Source organism: Erpetoichthys calabaricus, chromosome 1, assembly GCF_900747795.2.
Source record: "Erpetoichthys calabaricus chromosome 1, fErpCal1.3, whole genome shotgun sequence".
NCBI lineage: Eukaryota > Metazoa > Chordata > Cladistia > Polypteriformes > Polypteridae > Erpetoichthys > Erpetoichthys calabaricus.
The window spans coordinates 336,286,815-336,311,145 of record NC_041394.2 but is presented as its reverse complement, the minus strand read 5'-3'; the positions used below and the strand labels follow the sequence as shown (position 1 = coordinate 336,311,145).

Sequence of the window (24,331 nt, the reverse complement as noted above, 5' to 3'; positions counted from 1 at the left end):
TGTTTCTAAGGTATAATTTTTTTAGAGTGTTACAAGTACTCAATTACTCCCTGTATCCTCGTCTTATCCCTCCGCTTCTCTCCAGTCTACGTTTATGTCCCCTCACCTCTGGATGCTGAGAGGGACAACAAAGGGTTAATAACACAAAAGTCACTTTACTCTGTGACGTTTCAGACCAAAAAATAATTAATTAATTAATTAATTAATTAATTAATTGATATCACTATGTCACAGATATCACTATATCGTAGATAGATAGATAGATAGATAGATGAAAGGCACTTTATCAGAAGATAGGGAAGCAACCAACGAGGTTTTCCAAGGTTAGAATGAGGGAAATGATTAGTAAAGAAATGAAAAAAACAAAAAAAGCGAGGATAACCTGATGGGAAAGCCCAAGCACTCCACCTGTGAAACGGAGCTTTTATCACTGGGAGAATCCGCTGAACAACCTTCCTAATAAAGTGATGTTCAGAATAATGAGAGAATCGAAAAAGTCAGAAATTACTGGTAATGTTAGTTGATTGGATAAAGGGATAAAGTTATGCATATTAAGAGTCAGGTGATGTGATCTATTAGATAAGGCGACAGTAATTAGAAAAAGTGTAAAAGCAGATGAGTTGTTGACCTGAGTGCTCACTTCATGGACTGAGACATCTGTGCATAACTCGGAGTAAATAAAGAATTGACGTGCATTCTCATCTGGGCTCTGTGACTTCCTTCTTTGAAAATGAGCGAAAGTTTTTTCCCCACAACATCCCAAGAAATAATTAAAGATTTTGAACTATGAGGAGAAACTGAAGGAGCCGATGCTTTGAGGTTGAAATGATATTAAGAGCCCTGTGGAGCGTGTGAAGGCACATTAGTAACTTGTAATGCAAAGCAAGCCATTGGCCTCTCGGAGCCGGGCACTGTCCCCTAAAACGTAACAATACAGCGCATGTCCTAACCACCTCTCCGAAAATCTTTGATGTCCGACACCTGTTGTAGTTATAAGGATGCCAGTAGTTTACAGTTGCTTTCAGCTGACACAATCCTATAGTTATTTTTTATGACATTCCAACTTATACCCTTGGTTGTAACATTATTTTGTTTATGAGACATTTATTTTAAAAATGTACTTCCATTCCTCTGTATAGAATGTGTGATTATACGTTGACAGAATTTGGACGTTATTGCTCAAAAATCAACATTTTATACTAAATTCTGCTATCACTGAATTCCACTACCAAAACCACAGCTTTTCGGATACGCACCTTAAAAGCAGTGCATCTAGCGGACGTTCGGCTTTTTTATTTTGAAACGTTAATGTATTACTTTTATTTTGACACGTCTTTTCTTCTGTCTTTTCGGAAGTACAGTTTACAGTTGCGGCAGGCTTCTCATAGCTGCTGTTATCTTGACGTTTTGACTGCAGGACCAGGCTGCAGTTTTGGAAGCGAGAAGGTACGTCCTGAGCTCTTAAGTAATTGAGCGAAATAAGAGCAGAGACACCGATCCGCAGGAATGGAGCGGCTCGATCCTCGGCGGAGTTCTCCGGTTTACAGACTTCACAGGCCCATTTCATATTTAAACAACCCACACGCACACGCGCATCTACCTAAGTATTAATAATTCCTCAGTGTATGTTCGAGATGGCTTCGCCGTTTGAGCTTTACGTGGTAAAAGTCCATTCGGCCCCGATTCTAATTCAGTTGTTTGGTTTAGAGCGGGATTGGTGCTCCGACTGTCACGAAGGGTGCAAAGGCGCGGTGCTCGCTGTGAACTGAAGCCGTCAGCCGACTCTGAACGCCGGTCCGCCTATATATATATATATATATCCATCCATTCATCCATTTTCCAACCCGCTGAATCCGAACACAGGGTCACGGGGGTCTGCTGGAACCAATCCCAGCCAACACAGGGCGCATGGCAGGAAACAAACCCCAGGCAGGGTGCCAGCCCACCGCAGGGCACACGCACACACCCACCCCAGTAGCGTAGCGTGTGTGTCAGCCGCCCGGGGCGGAGGAAAATTCCGTCGCCCCCTTATTTAGGTATGGTTCAATTTTTTACAAGATATTATTATTATTTATTGTGAAATTTTGCCGCCACCTAAAAGTGCCGCCCCCAATACGCTACGCCACTGACCCACCCACACACCAAGCACACACTAGGGACAATTTAGGATCGTCAATGCACTTAACCTGCATGTCTTTGGACTGTGGGAGGAAATCGGAGCACCCGGAGGAAACCCACACAGACACGGAGAGAACATGCAAACTCCACGCAGGGAGGACCCGGGAAGTGAACCCAGGTCTCCTTACTGCGAGGCATCAGCGCTACCCACTGCGCCACCGTGCTGCCCCTGTATAAATACCTTTATACATATTTCATTAGTTAATATATGCATTTTAAGGAAATCTTATTTATTTTAGTGTTTGTATGGTCACTGGACAATAAGCATACATAATTTTGTTTTGTTAATAAAACAATTAACACCTGTGGTCTATAGTTTAATTATAAAAATGCCAGAGTTAACACTTTAGTGAAGGACATACAGCTTCTATGCATCTGGTTATGCAGGATCCTATAGTGGAAAAAGTTTTTAAAAGGGATATTGATAAGACAAAAAAACGGAATCAGTATCGGAATTGGCCGATCCAATATGATGAAACTGGTGATTGGTATCGGCCTTAAAAACTCCTGATCAGAGCATCCCTGCTTATCAGATACCTGAGAGTCATTAAAATCCTTACAGATTAATCTGGGTAAAATTCATTGTTGGGCTGATCTGTGGTAGATTAAATTAAGGTGCTAATTATTGTTAAATAACAATAACAGACACCTCATCTTGAATTCTAGCATATATAACATGTAAGTCAGACTCGAAATTCCTAGTGGATTTATATTGCTCTTCACGGCCAGAGAGAGTGTAGAAATATTTAAGGAAGCTGATAAAATGTCAGGTTAAGCAGTAGCAGCAGTGTATAAGTCAGAGGTTTTGTCCTAAATGATATATCAGACACTTGTGAGGTAATAGCTGGGAAATTGTCTGTAATTTGGTCACCGTATTGTAAGAAGTACAGAGAAGTTAGACAGATTCAAGGGTAGCCACCAATAAACAAAGAAGAACGACTGAAGGAGTCGATTAAATTGAATTCTCCTCTGCTTTGTCCACAGAGAAGAAAAGGAAGCTGCAGTTTACAGTAACAGCTGTACAATATGGAGGAGGTGTGCCCTGCAGTCCGCAAACCTCTAGATGTGAGATGTAAACGTGAAGAGGAGAGCTCAGAAGAGATGTGTGACGAAGAACAGAAGAATCCCACGCTGCCCCAGAGCATCCTTTTCATGTGTAGTCTGGAGAAAAGAAGGGCGGCCATTAAAGAAGCGGACTGCGAGTGGGACTCTGCATACGTTCAACAAGAGAGTGTCAGCGTTAAGGAGGAGGAGGTTTGTGAAAGGGTCACAGTAGACACTAAAGAAGACCCTGAGTCAATTCTGGGCACTGATGTACAGGAGAATAAAACTGTAAACAGCATTAAGGAGGAGGAAGACCTTAAGTCAAAAGCTGAGTGTCAGATTCTTTGTCCAGGAGAAGAAGTGCCCGGATTAAGCCTCATGCCCAGCTGGCACAGCTTCCAACAGCATTGTTCTGTCCTCGTGAAGTCAGAATGTTCGAAATTTCCAAGAATATCAAGTCATTCTGGAAAAGGTATGTGCTAAAATAGAAAGCCTGCTTAAGGTTTAGATGATGTGATTGACCTCATGAATACAGACTATCCGTTTCACTGAACGCTGAAGTTTAGGCTAGTTTCATCTGGAAATTTTTTTGGGGAGAAGTTCACGGGAGGTGCTTAATTACAAAAATCCATCCATTATCCAACCCGCTATATCCTAACTACAGGGTTAGGAGCCAATCCCAGCCAACACAGGGCACAAGGCAGGAAACAAACCCCGGGCAGGGCACCAGCTCACTGCAGGGCACACACACATGGGACAATTTAGGATTGCCAATGCACCTAACCTGCATGTCTTTGGACTGTGGGAGGAAACCCACGCAGACGCAGAGAGAACATGCAAACTCCATGCAGGGAGGACCTGGGAAGTGAACTAACTGCAAGGCAGCAGCACTACCCACTGCACCATCGTGCCGCCCTAATTACAAAAATGTAACACAAAATTCAATTCAAAAGTGAATGACTAGTTTTGAATTGACAGACTCATTTACTCCAACAAACAGCATCCCCTGTAACTCCCTTAAAATACCCGAAAAGCTTGGAAACTGAGCACTGTATGGCTCCATCTTTTATAGCGGCAACACAGTGACCTCACTGTCCACACGTCACATCCAAATGACCAGCAGTGGACGATGTGGCAATAAACAACATGGCTGCCACTCTGAAAAACAACAAAGAAATGGCGTTAGCCGTGAAAATGTCCAGAAACAGAATTATATTGTGATGTCCTCATATAGACAATGTGAAATTTGTATAACAAGAACAAAACCTAAAAATGATAGGCGCTATTTATGCAAAATAATCATTTAGTTTTCCCATTAATTTATATAAAATTACAACTCCTGCTCACACTATGCATTACAGTAGAAGATTCATTTCAGTGTGCTTTCGACTGACTTTATATACGTAGGATTACTGCACATCACATCATCCACCAAGTTCCTCTACTCGTTCGCTCACTCGCTGTCCACATTCCTGCAGGGAGCGCGCCTTTAAATTAAAGAACAAAAAGAAAAAGGCAGACCTCATTAAAGTCTGTTTCTCTTTTAACTTCAATAGGAGACACACAAGGATTTGATGAAGCCTTTATTATAAATTGTAGACATAGAAATGGGGGTTCTTATATCCAGCAGGGGGTTGCTTGCTGCCTGAGAATGTGTTATTGTTTCAGAAATGCAGCACATGCTTGAACCTGTATGTCTACACCTTCAGTTACCAAGGTGGAAGTGCCATAAGACAAGACAAATATTGGACAAGGAGATTTATATGTGTTGTGACACTAGAGGGCACTGTCGCTCCTCTAACCCGACAGACAGACGCTTAAGAGGCCAGGTAAAAGTTACGGAGGCGTATTAGGGCCACAGTGAAGAAAAAAAAAAACTAAATGTCGAGATTAAAGTCGAAATGCTGACTTTATTCTCGTAGTTTGTCATTAAAGTAGAACACTGTACACTAAACTTCATCTTAAAATGAATATTTAATTTAGTAGATCTTCCCAAACCCCATCATAAATTATGTAGCGCATGAAATGCTTTGTGTTAAGCGTTCCCCGAGCCATATTAATCACTACGTGCTTCTTAAACTGATTTCCTTTGCACAAAGAGGAGGCGCAAGCAGCGATCACCACACAGAATACATTCATTTTACGATATCCCTGCTCCCTGAACATTTACAATGCTAAGATAAATACCTGATATCATTTTCATGATGAAATGCATTAAAGCATGTACTAATCATGTGGGGGCACGGTGGCGTAGAGGTTGCACTGCTGCCTGGCAGCAAGGAGGTTCCGGGTGTACCCTGCCTTGAGTTTGCATGTTTTCCTGCCAGGTTAACTCAGGGTGCTTCAGTTTCCTTTCAAAGTCATGTAGGCAGTGGGGTTTTGTTCTGCTTTATTGACCCTGCTAGTGTGTGTGTGTGCTCGTATTCACCATGCAATGAACTGGCGTCCCGTTCAGGATTTGTTCCTGCCTGGCACACGATGCTTGCTGGGATGGGTGTAACCCTGAATGGATGGCATATTTAAAATGTATAACGAAGATTTTTTAAAGTTCTGAACACTCCGTGGTCTAAGTTTATAACTAGTTTTAATTTCACAAAGACGTTTATCGTGTGGTGATTGGTTATGTGGAGAATGAAAAAGGAAGGATAGGAAGGGGGGGTGGGGGGTTGGTACGTCAGACAGACAGCACACATGCAATAAAAGTCCGCTCAGAAGAACATCCATTGAATTCTGTGTCCGTGTCTCTGACCACCAGATCACGAACCCAACATTTACACAATATTTCAGTTAAACCTGTGCAATACCCATTCATACATTGCAGTTTTTTGGAGCCTCGTCACACCTGCCATAAACTTCTCTACACTGAACGTACACCAGAGTGCATGTTTAATATCTGCTTTAATGCATTTCATCATGAAAATGATATCAAATATTTATCTTAGCATTCTAAATGTTCAGAGAGCAGGAATATCATGAAGTGAATGGATTCTGTGCGGCGATCGCTGCCTGCGCCTCCTCAATGCAAGAGGAAGTCAGTTTAAGAAGCGCATAGTGATTAATAACTGGGACGGGGAACACAACACAAAGCATTTAATGTGCTACATAACTTATGACGGGGTTTGAGAAAATCTAGCAAATTAAATATTTATTTTAAGATGAAGTTTAATTTATGACATTCTACTTTAAGGACAAAATAAACTATGAGAATAAAGTGGAAATGTCGACTTTAATCAAGACGTAAATGGCGAGAATAAAGTCAACATGTCGACTTTAATCTCGACATTTTTTTTTTTTTTTTCTGCACTGTGTCCGTATTGTTTTTCACCGTGGCCCTAATACGCTTCCGTATATATGAGTCAGTCCCATTAGATGAGTGCAGGTGTGTGCCATACCAGGGATATCAGACAGCACTTGCGCTCCTTCAGTGATGACCCCCACGTTTTGGTCACTGCTGATAACAAAAATGTTCAGAATTACACTGTTGAGGTCCTCTTGGATGGCCAACAACCTGAAGAAGATGAAGTTTATTTTAATTACAGAACAATCAAAGCAACCATATGCCACAGGAATAACTGAGGAACAAACACGGTGTGCTATGACATGTGCGTAAAATATGAAGCCCAATATTTTATAGCAGCACTAGCTGCCCAGACAAGTAATGAGTCAAATGAATGAAATTGAAACATCTAACTAAACTTAATGGATTCGAGACCCTCCTTCCTCCAGGGTGCATCACCATGCATGGGGTCCGACTGCTTAAACACACCTCTCTACTGCAGGTAGACACACACTGACAACCATGGGTGTTGTGCACATCAATAGAATTACAATTAACAGAAGTACAGGAGTGAAAATATCCGACAACAAGAAGGCTTGTACAAATTCCGGCATACATAATTAAATTAACAGATGAGAGTAACTTCACATCTGCCTGGCTCCACTGTGGCCACCCCCCATAACTTGAGAACATAGTGGATACAATAAAAGCAAATAGATTGTATATGTTTCAAAATAATAATTTACTGCTTCTTCATAAACTGTACAAATATTGCTGAACTAGTTGATATTAAGGGTGGCACAGTGGGTAGCGCTGCTGCCTCACAGTTAGGAGACCTGGGGTCCCGGGTTCGCTTCCCGGGTCCTCCCTGCGTGGAGTTTGCATGTTATCCCCGTGTCTGCGTGGGTTTCCTCCGGGCGCTCTGGTTTCCTCCCACAGTCCAAAGACATGCTGGTTAGGTGGATTGGTGATTCTAAATTGGCCCTAGTGTGTGCTTGGTGTGTGGGTGTGTTTGTGTGTGTCCTGCGGTGGGTTGGCACCCTGCCTGGGATTGGTTCCTGCCTTGTGCCCTGTGTTGGCTGGGATTGGCTCCAGCAGACCCCCGTGACCCTGTGTTCGGATTCAGCGGGTTGGAAACTGGATAGTTGATATTAAGGGTGGCATAGTGGGTAGCGTTGCTGCCTCGCAGTTAGGAGACCTGGGTTCGCTTCCCGGGTCCTCCCTGTGTGGAGGCTGCATGTTCTCCCTGTGTCTGCATGGGTTTCCTCCCACAGTCCAAAGACATGCAGGTTAGGTGGATTGGCAAATCTTAATTGGCCCTGGTGTGTGTGCTGCGGTGGGTTGGCACCCTGCCCGGGATTGGTTCCTGCCTTGCGCCTTGTCTTGGCTGGGATTGGCTCCAGCAGACCCCCGTGACCCTCTGTTCGGATTCAGCAGGTTGGAAAATGGATGGATGGATGTGTAGTTGATATGATTAGGCTTTGTGGTGTGTAAACTTAAGAGAAAAGACAATTACATCTCTCTATTATAAAAAAGAAGGAGACGAGACGTGATTTTCTCGGACAGGCACTTTCACATCCCATGAAACGAGTCTTTGTGCCAAGAGATTTAACTACGCCCGGGGCAGGAAATAAAAGACAAAGAGTAGATGACAAAGTAGAACGTTGTAAAGAATTTAAAAAAGTCGGTGTGATACACATGCAGAGCAGGTTAGAGATAATGGAAGTACAAAAATTCAAAAGTCTCAAAAAAAGGATAGTAAAGATCGCATTAGCGCAAACAAACGGAAATTATTATTATGAAATAACGGAACAGCGAAAAGAGATCGAATATATTGTTCGGATTTAAACTTGAAGTCGGAGACTTGTAGATCGTCTAATTTGTGTTGACAGTGAGAATTAAAAGATTCCAAAACCGTTGTTGTGACTTTTAACTTGAGATTCTTTCAAGTCACGCCATACTTACAACTATTTTCAAACAAGACCACAGTCATCTAACCTCTCAGTTGTGTGAATGCTTTTGTCAGACACACTTCCTGTACTGTCAGCTCTTATAATTTTTATAAGGACAATAATTTAATACATTCTAGATGACACGTCAATGACTAAGCGAAGAAGTAAGGGCAGGGACAAACATTCAGAAAAGCCGTTTTATTTTTTAGAGAGAAATTAACGATATTCACTCACAGGCAGATATATGTTGCATTGTCACGATGTAGGTCCAAACATGGAAGCAAAATTCAATGCCATCTTGAAGAAAAGTTAATTCCAAATATTGTTTTTACAGAAGTTTTAAAGAAAAAGTGAAAATAATGCATATGTCACAATTCCCATGAAAATAGCAATCTCTTTAAATTGTATATCCGGTTAACCAAACCCGGCGCTGGGCGAGTGAAGCAAGTTAACTAAAATAAATTGGGCTGCATGGTGGTGCTGCTGCCTCATAGTAAGGGGATCAGCATTTGCTCCTTGGGTCCTCCATGCGGGAAGTTTGCATGTTCTCCCTTTCTGTGTGGGTTTCCCAAAGGTGCTTAAGTCTCTCTCTCCCCCCCCTCGACAGTCCAAAGACATGCAGGTTAGGTGGAGTGGCACCTTTATTTATATAGCACCTTGAGCAAGGAAAGGCGCTATATAAATACAAATATCCATCCATCCATTATCCAACCCGCTATATCCCAACTACAAGGTCACGGGGGTCTGCTGGAGCCTATCCCAGCCAACACAGGGCGCAAGGCAGGAACAAATCCCTGGGCAGGGCGCTAGCCCACTGCAGAGCACACACACACACACACACACAAACACACACACACCAAGCATACACTAGGGACAATTTAGAATCTAAATACAAATATTATTATTATGTTAATTAGGATTATTATTGGCAATGACCCCTGGTGTGTGGGGGTGTTTGTCTGTGACCACCGTGTCCAGGGGTTGTTCCTGCCTGCACCACAGCTTGTTGGGATAGGCTCCAGCTGCCCAGCACCTCAGCACTGGATGAGTGGTTGTAGAAAATGATTGACTGACTACAACAATGTATTAAAAAGAAATTAATTGGCAACTAAAATGTAGCGAATGTGCCAGCTCTACAATGAGTTGCTACTAATAGATGAGTGAGTGGTGAAGGCACAGCAGCTCAGATCAGTTAGGCTGAAGCCCATGGAAAACAAAACCTAAAAGTGTAAGCACTCTTCAAGCTTTTTCTTACCCAACAGTCTGTGATCAAATTTTCCTGCCTCTCACCACGGTAAATAATAAGGTCTCTCTTCTGATCTCAATATTGTCGAACTTCAAAAATATAAAAAAAAGAAAAAATATTAACTATGGATCTGTCATAAACTCTTCAAAACTCTTTTATAATTTTGTAACAAGTAAACGCAGCATACGTTATCAAGCACTTCAAGGGGGGCATCAAATTTCTTCTCAAGAGCTCATCCCTTCCTTCTGTACATAGCTAAGAGTTTGGAAGTGTAATAGTCCATCTTCTCCATGAATGTGGACCGCAAAGACTTCACACAAATCCTTCGGAACTCTTCCTCAAACTGAGATTAAGAGAGAGAGGGATATCTGAATATCATCCAAGCACGCTCAATGTTGGGTCAAAGAAAACAATGCAAGCTTTAAACTGTGATATTAACAAATACCTTTGACGATCAGAATTAGTTTCATACCTGAGAAGGCTCAATTAAGGCAGGCCATCGAGCTTCGAGTCTATGACAGGAACTTTCTTAAGGATGACATCTTTCCGACATGGAGAAAATGTTCTAGCCATCTTCTCACTAATAACTTTCTTGTTGTCCTTTTATTTTGACTCATGCAGCAGCTGTGCTCTTTCATTTTGAAGTGTTTCTTCAGACTCTCCTTTAGGATTTGCTGGGAGGCAGTTGACTTCTGACTTCTTGGTCTTTTTCAAGTTCTTTACAGGGGTCTTGTCCTCCTCAGATTTTGATTTTAGGTGGTTAACACAGAGCTCTGGTAATCCCAAATTTCTTAACTTTGCTCTGTAATTCTTTACCGTGTACTTATACTGCCAACTGTACAAACCATTACATGACACAGAGTCCCTCAAGCAAGGATGTTTCTAGATTAACACTTCAATAACCTGCTCTCTTTGTAGATTTGATGGGTATGGAGTGTACACAAAAATTGTTTCTGCTAGTTTATCAAGAATATCTGACTTAACTGTTGGGTGGTTGAGAAGGGTCCCATCCTTTCTGTATCGTTCATTATATTCAGTAAGAAGAAGCTCTGTGTCAGATGAGAAAATGGGCATCTCAAACTCTTTTGGCCAAAGAAGTTTTCGGTTGAAGAAATGGGCATGGTGTCACAAACTTCTTCAGACACCTCTCTGAAGCTGCTCTCCCATCTCTCAAGTTTGGTACAGTCCCCATCTGCAGTGTGAAAACTGGCACAGGCTCCACAAATACCTTAATGGAGTCTTTGGGCCTCATGTATAAATGGTGCTTACGCACAAAAATGTTGCGTACGCCCGTTTCTACGCTCACATCACGATGTATAAATACTAAACTTTATGTAAAGCCACACACATTTTCACGGCAGCCTCCTTCCTTGCATATGCACGTTTCTGCTCGGTTTTGCAAACTGGTGGCACCCAGCGTCAAAGCAGTGATATTTCCGCGTGGTCTCCCTTTCTTCAGATTTGCATCAGTGATGCAAGATTTATCAAATATATCGCAATTAACTACATTTTGTTTATAAACTTACTTCACTTGATTGTAGTCATTCTGTAACAATATAATGGTGCACGGCATGGCCAAGCAAGTCCAAATACCCCAGCTGCTTTAGTGTTGTTACTCTCAGTGCACCACTCAGAGCATTTTAAGCCACTGTATGTGTGTGTGGAATTACAGCTGTACAGCAGCTGATTGGAAAGCTTTACGGTGGGTTGTGTCGAGAACACAGAGGATTATCGATTATACAGCTTCCAGCCCTGGAGTACGCACTGCCTCAGGAAAGCCACCAGCATCTGCATGGATTCCATTCAGCCATGTGCACAGTCTACTTGAACTTCTTCAATATGGTAAATGCTTCAGAGGTTTTCCTGTACAGACCTCGAGGCTCAGAAACAGTTTTGTCCCAAGAGCTCTAAACATACTCAGTCAGTCCATCAAGTTCTCCTGGTAAAACTGTTTGCACTTAGAATTGCAATGACCTCACTGTAAACTCACACTACAACTGTAATAGTACACGACCTGAGCCACTTTATGAACTATTTACACTATCTACACTATATGTACAAGTATATTATAATTATGCTTTCATATTGTATATTTTGCATTGTTTTTATCATATTATTATTACTGCTATTTTATTATTTTATAGGAAAACTAGGGGGCTTACACCCTGCTCGCTTCGCTCGTCAACCCCCTTTGCCTGCACTACACACCAGACACTTTGCATCTCTGCTGCTCGTGTTGTGAAGAGGGGGGCTGAATGCACCCTCAAGGAGGCGCGGTTGCTCCTCCGAAACCCCCTCTTAAACGGTGATACAATGGGAAACAAATACAATTTTTTTTAACCTCCTCTTTGCTTGATCAGCTGCTGGCTTGCTGCTGCCGCCGTGCTATGTGATCTGCATCTCACGCTGCGCTTTAAATATTTGAAAGCCTGTACAGCAACTGTCCTACTCTTTGTGTTTTATTTCCAGCCCCGGGTGTGGTTAAATCTGTAGGCACAAAGTCTTGTCTCATGGGACGTGAGTTCTTGATATTTTAGTTTATAATTTAAATTGGCACCCTGCCCAGGACTGGTTCCTGCCTTGTGTCCTGTGTTGGCTGGGATTGGCTCCAGCAGACCCCCATGACCCTGTGTTCGGATTCAGCGGGTTGGACAATGGATGGATAAGAATAAGAATCTGAAAATCTAACAACGTCACATTAAAGTTCAATAAATTCTGAAAAAAATGATACCAAACATATATATGTAGGTTTTAAAATAAGCCCAAGTTAAAGTGTGACACAAATCGTGACATAAAAACGTCATATAAAATCATTGCACAAAATTGTTGCACTTTTAGGCTTAGGATTTTATATATAGAGAGTAGACAAGTTCATGGAGGATTTGCATATTGAATCTTATTGTATCATAAATGACAATAAAGGAATTCAATTCAATAGAAGAGAGTGTGTATTTACAGATGATGATGATTGGCTTCTAAGTCGATTTAGATTCCCAAGCACTATCCTCTTGGAGCTCTGTTCTGTTATAATACTAGGATGTATGCTTGATATAATTTTTATGATGAAATCCATTAAAGTATGTATATTTCATTTGACAGATAAATCAGTAACTTCATTTAAATAATGTATACTCTTAATAGGGGCGGCACGGTGGCACAGTGGGTAACGCTGCTGCCTCGCAGTTGGGAGACCTGGGGACCTGGGTTCGCTTCCCGGGTCCTCCCTGCGTGGAGTTTGCATGTTCTCCCCGTGTCTGCGTGGGTTTCCTCCGGGCGCTCCGGTTTCCTCCCACAGTCCAAAGACATGCTGGTTAGGTGGATTGGCGATTCTAAATTGGCCCTAGTGTGTGCTTGGTGTGTGGGTGTGTTTGTGTGTGTCCTGCGGTGGGTTGGCACCCTGCCCAGGACTGGTTCCTGCCTTGTGCTCTGTGTTGGCTGGGATTGGCTCCAGCAGACCCCCGTGACCCTGTGTTCGGATTCAGCGGGTTGGAAAATGGATGGATGGATGGATACTCTTAATAGTTAAACATAAGGGGGCGCAGTGGCACAGTGGTAGCGGTGAGCTGGTGACCCGTTTAGGAATTGTTTATGCCTTCTGCTGTGTGCTTGTTGGGACTGTCACAACCCTGGATGGATAGAATAGTTAAACATGTATAATGAAGATATTTCAATGTAATATATAAACGTTTTGAAGAATTGGTGTTCTAATCTTACAGCTGGTTTGACATTTATTACAGAGCTCATTGTGTGGCGATTGGTTACATGGAGAAAGAAAACGGAAGGACAGAAATTAGGGGATGGTCCTGACAGAGACAGTACTGCTGCACTAAATTATTTCATTGATGGTCACGCACAGTGCTGCAAGCATCTTGTGGGAGGCAGGAACAATCACTGGATGGGGCGTCAGCTCATCGCTACCACTGCGACACCGTACCCCCATGTTTAATACATGCATTAATGCATTTTATCATGAGAATGATATCATAGTATGCTAAAATGTTCAGAGAGCTGTAATACCATGAATGTAATGTATTCAATTTGGAGATCAGTGCCTGTGCGCTCCTGTCTACAAAAGAGAAAGACAAGTTTAAGAAGCACGTAGTGATTCACACACATAGAACACATATAAAACATTTAATGTGCTACTTTTGTTATGATGGGATTTGAGAAACTCAAATAAATTAAATATCGATTTTAAGATGAAGTTTACAACTTTCTACTTTAATCTCCAAATTTCCAGTTTAATCTTGTAGTTTATTTTGTCATTAAAGTTGACATTTCGACATTTTTTTTCTTCACTGTGTTCCTATTTTTTGTTTCTTTTCTCTGTGCACTAATACACTTCATGACACTCAGACAGTGGGCCACGGCTCGCATTTTCACGGCGACTTTGACATATGACCACTTCTTTTGTATTTCAGGCACTCTGTGACTTTCTGAACTTGAACTTTTGAGTGCCACTTCATCAATTCCTTTTTGCTGCTCACACCACTGCCTAACCCACCAAAAATTTATTGTTTTTCCTTGACTCCAATTCACTGAGTAGGACCTTCCACTTCGCATTTACTGAATTTCTTCCTTTTTATATGTGCATTCACCATTGTCTTTAAACAAAACAGTCAACTCAAAGGGCTATTTATATTGATTTACTTATTCAAATATGTGAAATTCTGGGTGGAGTTAGGGTGGGGCTGTAGGCCCGTGTACCTGCGTTACATTTCACGAGAACACTGACTAGAATTTATGGATAAGAAGTGCATGCAAGTTGGCTTACACACGGTTTGTGCATACACCATGTTTTAGTGTGAATTCTATGCATGGCATTCTTCACGAGGCCCCTCGTCTTTGATATCCTCAGTTGTTAATAAAATAAATTTAACTGTCCCGTAAATGCTTGGTCCATGTATTGCAGACTGAAATATTTTTGGATAACAAATGTCTGTTTAACAATTTGCTTTAAGTGTTTCAGATTCCCGATGCAGAGAAAGCTTATGGATTTTATCTTGCATGCACACGTAGTTTTGCAGACGTCTTGAATAGTCACAAAAGGCACAGAGGGCAAATTAATTATTCAGTTTTATATTTGAATGATATATAAATAATGCATAAAGCAAAAAAAAAAACACAACAATCGGTCCTTTAACATAAGTGTAATGCAAAGAACAACACATAATCGATCCTGCTCACCATTAATATCTAGGTTAGGGGGCGACATGGTGGTGCAGTGGTAGCGCTGCTGCCTCACAGTTAGGAGATCCGGGTTTGCTTCCCAGGTCCTCCCTGCATGGAATTTGCATGTTCTCCCAGTGTCTGCATGGGTTTCCTCTAGGTGCTCCGGATTCCTCCCACAGTCCAAAGACATGCAGGTTAGGTGTATTGGCGATCCTAAATTGTCCCTAGTGTGTGCTTAGCGGTGGGCTAGCACCCTGCCCGGGGATTTGTTCCTGCCTTGTGCCCTGTGTTGGCTGAGATTGGCTCCAGCAGACCCCAGTGACCTTGTAGTTAGGATATAGCGGGTTGGATAATGGATGGGTGGATGGAAGGAAGAATATAGGTGAACACTCAGCATGCTAAAACATCTTATAGAAAAAGAGATCGCTTATTGTGTATTGATGTCAATCCTTTAAAACACATTGGAACAGTTGTACAGTTTTATCATCACCGTGAAAAAAACAGTTAACTATGTAGTGATCAAAACTTTAGATAATAAGCACATGTACACATAGGTTTCAGTAATGTCAGGGTGGCAGTAACGCAGTGCCCAAGCATCACTGTGGCCAAGCTGCTAGTCCGCTGTTTACACCCAATCACAGACACACTTTAAACTGGTCGATCTAATTGCTAATTCAGCATCCATGTCTATAGGCGGTGGGAGGAAATCCACACAGCAAGAACACTTTTTATATCAACTCTTTAAACAGTAAATCTATGGAAACCAACACCCACACTCAATAAATATACATTTACCGTTAGAAGAACTGAATAGTTAATTTACATCGATAATTTGGATAAATTTAGAGAAATCGCGTCCAATTGCGTCCTGGGCATATGCACATGCGCGCAAGAAATTAAGTTACCTGAACAAGAAATTGTTAATGGGATATTTAGGCTCAAAAATTAATTACATTTAAACAACAGTATTGGTTAAAGAATTAATTATATTATGTTTTAGGAACAACAGTTGAGTAAGTTAGTAAGTTCTTATAGAGAAATAGTTAAAGCTCATTTGAAATTGTTGATTTTTGGTCTTAATTGTGTTGTACAGTATTTACAAATTCTGTTTATTTTCAATTTATTGTCAATTATTTCATTTACACAAGTCTTCCATGTTAGCCTGCAATATATATTTCTTCAAGATATCACATTTAACATTTAGTATTCTTTATTCTTCCATTTCGCAAAGCAAGTAAGTTTGGCTTTTATTATAGAGAGTTTAAAACTCTCTTAAAAATTCGATCCCCCGTGTTCTACATAAGAACTGTTAAGTTACTGCCTGAGATGATCTTACGCTTTTACGGCTGTTTTAATAATTTGTGGTTCTAATTTTATTATCTTCTTGCCGTAATTATCTTCAGTATTTCAAGTGTGTTGTTTATTTCAAGCGCGATTGGTGACTGATTGACGATCTTTTTCTCCGCACATGTTATTAACTTTAATCAGCCGCTCGCCTTCATTCGTGTATATAAAGACTGCACTGCGCCTCGACCTTTACTTCTTTTTGTTGTTTTTTCCCCTCCATTTGTTATTTCAAAAATGTGGTGTAAAGAGAAGGGTCAGATAGCCGTAGTGTTTCTGCTCTTTTTCTTCTGCGATGCTTTTGCTCAGCCCCGTTTTAAAGGAAAGAAGATTATCGCAAAGTACCAGAAGCCTGCGGTCGTGGAATATGTTGAGCCGAGAGCTGGCGCTTCGCAGACCGTAACCGCTCAGTGCACCGACAGTGAGGTGATCGTCACCATCAGTCCGGACTTGCTGGGCATCCAAAAGCCGGTCCAGCCTTCTGATCTTTCCATGGGTGGATGTGGAGTCACCAGCCCGGCCGGTGCTCAGCCCTTTGTGATTGAAGCGCCTCTGCAGGGCTGTGGAAGCACCGTGGAGGTGAGTTGCTTCAGTGCTCTCGCACTCATTTTCCAAATTGTCAAGATGACTGTTACTGAACGCTTTTTGTAATACGTGGCTGGGCCTTGGTTTTTTTTAGTGCTTTGGTGCTAAAGCCTAAATTGATTAGGCGCAAGTGAACCAAATCGTGATCTCCGCGTTACACTCGTGTGAGATGCGAAGCTTCACAGCGGACTGCATTGGCATTGCAGAGGAAAGAAATGATATTGTACACTTAAGTCCTGCATTATGTGCTCGGTCAGACCCAGTAAATCCTTCATTCCCAAAGTAATGATTGCTCTTGACCCGTTTGTGTACATATGTTCCTCTATGGTAAGGAACATGGCTTGGCTGAACTCTGATTGTGGGGCATGGTGATTATGCTTACAAATTAAACTGTAGGGCTGCGTTTCAGTGTTAGAATTGGGACTGACTTTAATTCTAAAATTAAGTGGCAGTGGTGAGGATGTAAAATGGATTGAGACACTGGCTAAACTAGAATTTAGTAAGCACTAGAGTCCAGTTATCTGTGGGGGGGAAATGTAGGTGGAGTCACAGGAGAGGAACTTGTTGGGTCAAATAGTAAGTTGCCATTTTGGCTGGATTTCAGTCTTTGTATTCACCTTTATGGGAGCAAGTGTGCCATTTTGGAGTACCTGGCTGGACAGTAGGTGTCTTTAGACCCAAGCCCCAACTTGGTAAATAGCATGACTTACCTTTAGCCACTTGCTTATTTCATGAACTGAATGTCAAACTACCGGTTTAGGTTTTCACTAGATTCTTTTTGAGAAGACTTTTAATATGGTGACAAGCAATTGGGTTGAACTGTTAAGCAAATGCCCATGATTAGACCTGGTCCATGTGCAATGTCACTAGCCATCTAAATTTCAAAATTTAGAAATTAGGATGTACTGAAGTGGTCCATGTCTGGGAGCACACCAGTTGCCTAAAAATGTACACCATCTAGAAAAGGACACTGCTGGCCAAAGCCACCTATATCTTGCAGTTAACTTTTTTGGGTTTTAGAACAAGTTCTTCAATCCAGCATCCTAAAAATCTTGCTGTTAATCACTATATAGAATCTAGAGGGTTTTGTGCCATTTGGCTTTAGAATCTGGGCTCTTTAGATCAATACTAGGAGTGTCTAGTCTTTCTAAATCTGTAATAGCATTTGACAACCAGTATGGCTTAAGCTCTTTGGCAACTAAATTGTCTGCTCTTCTCTTCAGATGCAGGGTGCTGAGATAGTGTACACCTTCACCCTGGACTACAATCCTTCTCCAATTGATGGTCTTCCCATTGTAAGAACAAATCCAGCTGTGGTGCAGATTGAATGCCAATACAACAGGTGAGAAATGACATAACTAGGCCAACTTCCAATCATGGAACCAACTCCACTTGTACCTCTTATCACCACAGCTGTATCAGCATTACTATACTCTAAGAGGCTCAAGCAGATGGAAAACTTGAAATGGGACAATTTCTCTTCTCCCCAATGCAGGCTCCACAATGTAAGCAGCAATGCTTTAAACCCCACTTGGGTTCCCTACACCTCCACAATCTCTGCTGAGGATATTCTGGGCTTCTCCCTGGTTATAATGAGCAGTAGGTGTACACCTAATATAAAGACCTTCCATCTGCACTGCTAGTTGTGGTTGTAACCCCTTCTGTTCCCCTCTGCAGGTGACTGGAGTGGGCCAAGTCCATCCAACACCTTCTTCCTAGGAGACCTCATTAACCTTCAAGCGTCTGTGGACAACTCTAACCATGTGCCTCTCCGTGTCTTTGTGGACAACTGTGTGGCCACTCCTGGGTCCAATGCATCAGCCCCAGCCTACACCTTCATTGGGAATAATGGGTGGGTGCAAGCAAGCCTGTCCAGATGTTGGTCTGGAAATGCAATGCTATGGTCCCTCTTGTGTATTGCAGGTGTTTCTTGGACAGTAAACTGATGGGCTCCAATTCCCAGTTCGTGTCCCCCAGAGTTGCCCAGTCTGTAATGCAGTTCCAGCTGGATGCCTTCAGGTTTTATGGCCTGACTACTAGTTCAGTAAGTCCTTTCCTCCCATCTCCTCTGGAGGAATCCCATTGAAGCTCCCCAGGTGCGACTGTAGTCTCGCATGTCTACTTTCAGATCTTCATTACCTGCCGTCTGAAGGTGACCTTGGCATCGGCTAATGTTGATTCCTTGAATAAGGATTGTTCATACAACTCTGCACTGAGCCAGTAAGTGTACAGGTGTGCCATTCTCCTTGCCAGTCTGGCCAATAAGCTGGCAGGTTTTGATTGGTGGCTGTGCTTTTAGGTGGAGCTCAGTTGATGGGAACGATGCTGTCTGTAGCTGCTGTGACACAAGCTGTGCCAACCCGCCTCCCTTCAGGAGGGGCCCTGGTGCCCCCAGATACAGACCTAGGAGGGCAAGTAAGTGACCTCTACAGCAGACTTCTGCATTGTCCAGCCTTGAATACATAAACTGCAATTGTTTTCCAGGTGAAGTGAGGGTCCCAGCTGGATGGGAGGAGACAACAATTTCTATTGGACCCCTCTTCCTGGAGCAGGTCTCTCCTTTGTCTTTATCACAGTCCCTGCCTGGTGTGCAAGATAAAACTACTTCAGGTAACTTGCATTAAAGGTCTACTTGTAAGCCAGGTTAAGGACAGCTATTTAATTTGGAATAGCAAGAGCTGAGGTGGGTTTAGATTTCATTCCTAATCTTTGCTTTTCTCCATGCAGGATCCCAGCTCCAAGCTTCCATCCTTGGAGCTGTTGTGGGTGTCCTGGCTGTCTCCTGTGTGGCTGTACTGTTCTTGGTCTACAGAAAAGCAAATGGAACTGTTAATACCAAGCAATAAATTTTAATGCTTGCATCAGTCTCTACTGTATTTATTTGGGGTCTTTACCTGCTCATTCTTGCATGTTCCTGTATCCCCTTCTAGGATTATATCCTGCTATAGCTGCCATGCACGTGGCCATCTCCATCTAGAAGGTTTAGACTTGGTTTGACTAGTCCTTAATCTGTACCAGTGCAAGTCATGGACCCCTGAACTGAGTGCTGCACCCACCACATCACAACAGCTTGGATATGTTGGTAATGCCCCAAAAGTGTAAACATGGTCCAGTTCTATCACAGTGGAATGTTGGCATCCCACTGCCCCAGTCCAGCTGCTTTCCTCCTCCTGGAAGTTCTGGTGGCCTGAGTCACCCTTGGCAAACGACCCTACTGCCATTCTTGATTCATCCTCTCAATGGAGGTAATGTGCCTCCATTTGCATGTCTGAATTAGTTAAAGCAGTGGTGCCCAAGAATTCTTAGACACTATCATTAGAGTCCAGGCTTGGTCTTGGGCCATTCAACCATATGGCACAATGGGAAGCACCATAACTCTACAAATTTTAACTAGAAAGATTTAAAATTGCTGGACAATATTGTCCAATATTAAGAGAATCTTAATCACCTCTCCAGTGTCAGTTGCCTGCAAAGTGGCATTTCTGTGAATTTGGTCTTCAGCAGCCAAAGATGGATTAAATCTGGAGGGGAGATCTTAGGTTGGCCTTGTTAAGGGCTGCTCTGACAGAACAGAATCTGTACTGGATACATTAAGAGGTGACCTGACTGAAGTGTTAAAAATTAGGAAGGGAATTCGCAGTGAAGGCTCTTCTACTTGGATTTCGTAGATGTAAGAAGATGCACAAACCCTTTGCCAATACTAGGCTGTAGAGTAAGAACCATGTTGAACATCAAGACTTCTATTTTAGAGAATGTGACCAATTTTTCAGGCTTCACGACAGCAAAGAAATAGTGCAGGGGTCAAGCCCAGGGTCCTCCCAATGTGGAGTTTGTGTCTTCTCCCCATGTCAGATTCTACCAAACTCCCCAAAAGTGTCCAAAGACATGCAGGTTAGGTGAAGTGGCAGTGCTCAATTGACCCCGGTGTGAGTTTGGAGTGTCTAAAATGTGCTCTGTGACTGGCATCCTGTCCAGGGTTTGTTCCTGCCTGGCACCAAACCCCCATCCCTCTTTCCAGAATTATGTGGATTAGAACATGACATGCCACAAAGTGAACGCATACAGACCATGTTAAGTTCAAATAACCAACAGTTTTTGGGCAAAATCACAAATCTTGAGAGCAGATTCAGACCAAATCCGGTGGAAGCCCCAAAGATTTATATAACATTGTGGAGGCCAAGTTAGAAGTGGCTGCACCAGCGGACAACACTAAATATCAAACCAAATGACAAAAATATTGTGACAAGTTGGAAAAAGACCTTTCAAAGTGGAAATAAAATGGAGCTAGGATCAGAAGATGAAATGGGGTGAGCGAATAGTCAAACAGCTAAGCAAGTGTTTTTGTATCAACAGAACAAACCTCCATTATCCAACCTGTGGGGGGTCTGCTGGAGCCAATCCCAGCCAACACATGGTGCAAGGCAGGAACAAACCCCAGGCCGGGTGCCAGCCCACCACAGGGCATGCACACACTAGGGACAATTAAGGATCGCCAATGCACCTCACCTGCATGTCTTTGGACTGTGGGAGGAAACCCATGCAGACACAGGGAGAACATGCAAACTCCACACAGGGAAGACCTGGGAAGCAAACCTTACTGAGTCAGCAGCGCCACCCACAACAAAAAACAGTTGTCAAATGTCAAAAAAATGAAATCCAAAACTGGAATGTCACTGCAAGGATATACAGGGTGAGTCAAAATTGTTACAATTTGAATGGTGAACACACTTTAGTCAGAAAACATACTTCGTATGTGTAAGATGATTTGCAGGAATGTCTGAACCTGTTTGCCATCATGTTCAACACGTGTACCATATGTGGCACATTAATGGTACTGCTATGTAAATACTTCTATACAATTTGTGTTCACATCATTTTGACTTGCCCTGTATTAGTGATGACAAGAAAACAGTCCAAAGTGGGGCCGACTATCTGGCTTCCACCCCAGCACTAAGTTAACAAAGATAAACTCAAAGTTAAGACTAGTAAATGCCATGTGACATTACAGAACATTTCCACGATTTTCAGTTGCAGACTTTATTGATATAATCTTAGTGAGTCGTTCCACACTCTCGAGACACCCACTCATGTTGTGTGACGTACCCAGCGACTCAGTCCAACCTGTCTGGGACTCAACCCGACAACATCAGACGGGTTTGATTTTGTCTTAAGTCACAATGGTGGGCACTGGGCATGTGAGAGTGGACAACCAATAAGTCCTCACGTGGAGGCACACTGCATACAATGCAGTAATGAAGAATAAAAAACACAGCTGAAATGGACCTGACAGACAAGAGAGACACTTGTCTTATGTTGTGCGTTTTACACACAACAGAATGATAAAAGAAAAAAGGGCTGAGATTGCAGCTGATCTCAGTGTACCTGTAAAGTTTTCACATTGGCGCAGGCAGCTCATCATTGGCTGTCAGTAAAAGGGGTGATTGATGATACACAGTCACCTAATTTAACATAGCCTGCAATTTCTGGGCAATGATGGTGTCACAAACATATGTAGTAATAAAATGAAGTGCATTTTTCATTCCAACAGATGGCGCATCTCATGTTGAAGCTGCTTTTACGATTCCCATACCACATGTATGGCACGTAACAGAGACATTTGTATTGCATTTGTCTTTCGAACAGACAGAGCATAACAAATATTTGTTTAAAATATTGCATTACTACAAATGAGTGTAATGCGCCCTCTGTTGGAATGGCAGAGAAATAGCAGCCAAAAAGACACATTCTTTGATTAAGGTCAATGTGACCATGTGAACAACAGGTGGAGCCAATGAACAGACTGCAGCTAGGAGTGACCGAGACGTGCAGTGTTTGTCAATATTTGTTCCAGGCTTGTTATTACACCAATGTGTTGTGCGTTAAACACCTTCCATGCAGTGAATATCTTCCCTGTGTTTTCAGAATAAACAGAGTAGTACATTTGAGAAAGAAAAAAAGATTGCATTCAGGAATACCCTTAGTTACTTACTAGATCTAATACAGCAGGTGTCTTTCTTAGGTTTGGAGCACAATCTGCTTATTGAGGTTGGTTACCTACCAGGTAACACTTGTGGCTTCATCTCAGGTGCTGACGTCTGAAGTTCAGTCGCCGTAAGGGGATGGAAAAGTGCTTACATCTGACGAGTCCCAATAAAGGTGACACAAGTGTGGTGTACTCTCTGTATTATTTGGCAGATGCTGTATCACAAATCTAAATGCTGCTTCTCGAGAGGACGAGGCGGATGTTTACCAAATGGCCAACCAACCACAAGTGTTGCCTGCTAGGTTACCACCTAAATAATCAGATTGCGATCTAGACCTAAGAATGTAATACCCCAGTGTTCACTCTCTCCAATAAGCAAACCAGCCGCTAAAGTGCAGCATTAGAAGCTTCACCTTAGGTGCTGACATCTGAGGTTCGATTCCCGTAAGGCAGGGGTGTCCAACTCCAGTCCTGGTGGGCTGCAGTGGCTGCAGGATTTCATTCTAACCTTCTTCTCAATTAGTGAGCCATTTTTTGCTGCTGATTAACTCTTAGCATGCAGTGTCAGATTAGGGGTAGTGAGACTTGAATAGCCCAACATAAGAATAGCAGACCCTTAATGAGCAGAGTAAAAGCAGTGTGGTGGATTGCCGGCTTCCTATTCCGGCCCTCACCCCCAGGCAGCCAGGAGGAGCTCTCCCAACAGCATGGACATGCCCCGAGTTCCAGCAGGGCCTCATGGACTATGTAGTTTTTATACACAGCCCTGCTGGATACCTTGGGGACCACTGGGAGTCGCTGTCAGAAAGCCCGTGGACTCATATGTGCCCTATAACCTGGAAGTACGTCCTGGTCACGTGAGCGGGAGAGGTGACGTGCTTCCAGGTTGAAGATAAGGACTGTTTACCCTGACCCAGAAGGAATAAGGAACTGTGGACTGTTGGGCAGGAACACCTCCGGGTCAGGGTGTATAAAGGACTCTGGGAAAGCCCAGTACACTGAGCTGAGCTGGGAGGTAGGGTGGCTAAGTGTCTGGGAGAGGAGGAAAGAGTAGTATTGTGAGTTTATTGATTATATGAGTAGTGTGGAGTGGAGGGTGCTTTGTGCACGTGATTACAAAATAAAGAAGTCTTGTACTTTCATCTGGTGTTTGGAGTGGTACCTGAGGGTTCAAGAGGTGGATACATGCCTCTACTGCTACAGCAGGTAATCGGTGTGTGGACAGGAACAAAAAGAGAGAGACACCATCGGAGTTTAGGAGCAGTATATATATTATCTAAACCTGCGTATCCAGAACAGGAGCACAAGAAACCTGGAGTATATCCCAGCAGCTATGGATGCAAGGCAGGAAAAATCCCTGGTATGCATGATATATGACATGGCTGATGTGAAGAACAAAAAGAGTATGATACTTCAACTACCTATTATGAGGGAAATACTGAAAAGAGGGGAACAAAGAGTATAAAACATAACTCTGCCACCGGATTATTTTCACAATATCAGGTATCACAATATCAGTCCATCACAGGGCAAACACCCACACACACTGA

General features: G+C 42.6%; 1 protein-coding gene across 4 annotated transcripts in view; it reads left to right on the top strand.

The window, feature by feature from the left end:
- LOC114642262 (zona pellucida sperm-binding protein 3-like) overlaps positions 1 to 24,331 on the top strand; it is a 392,210-nt gene that overhangs the window by 230,472 nt on the left and 137,407 nt on the right. For 2 of the 4 annotated variants that reach the window (XM_051926376.1, XM_051926369.1), the window contains exon 9: positions 19,351 to 19,408. In XM_051926376.1, coding sequence (XP_051782336.1) covers positions 19,351 to 19,408 — 58 coding nt within the window. Of the gene's footprint in view, positions 1 to 19,282; positions 19,409 to 19,525; positions 19,663 to 24,331 lie in introns of those variants that run through there. The other 2 variants (XM_051926364.1, XM_051926362.1) reach the window with 2 other exon arrangements.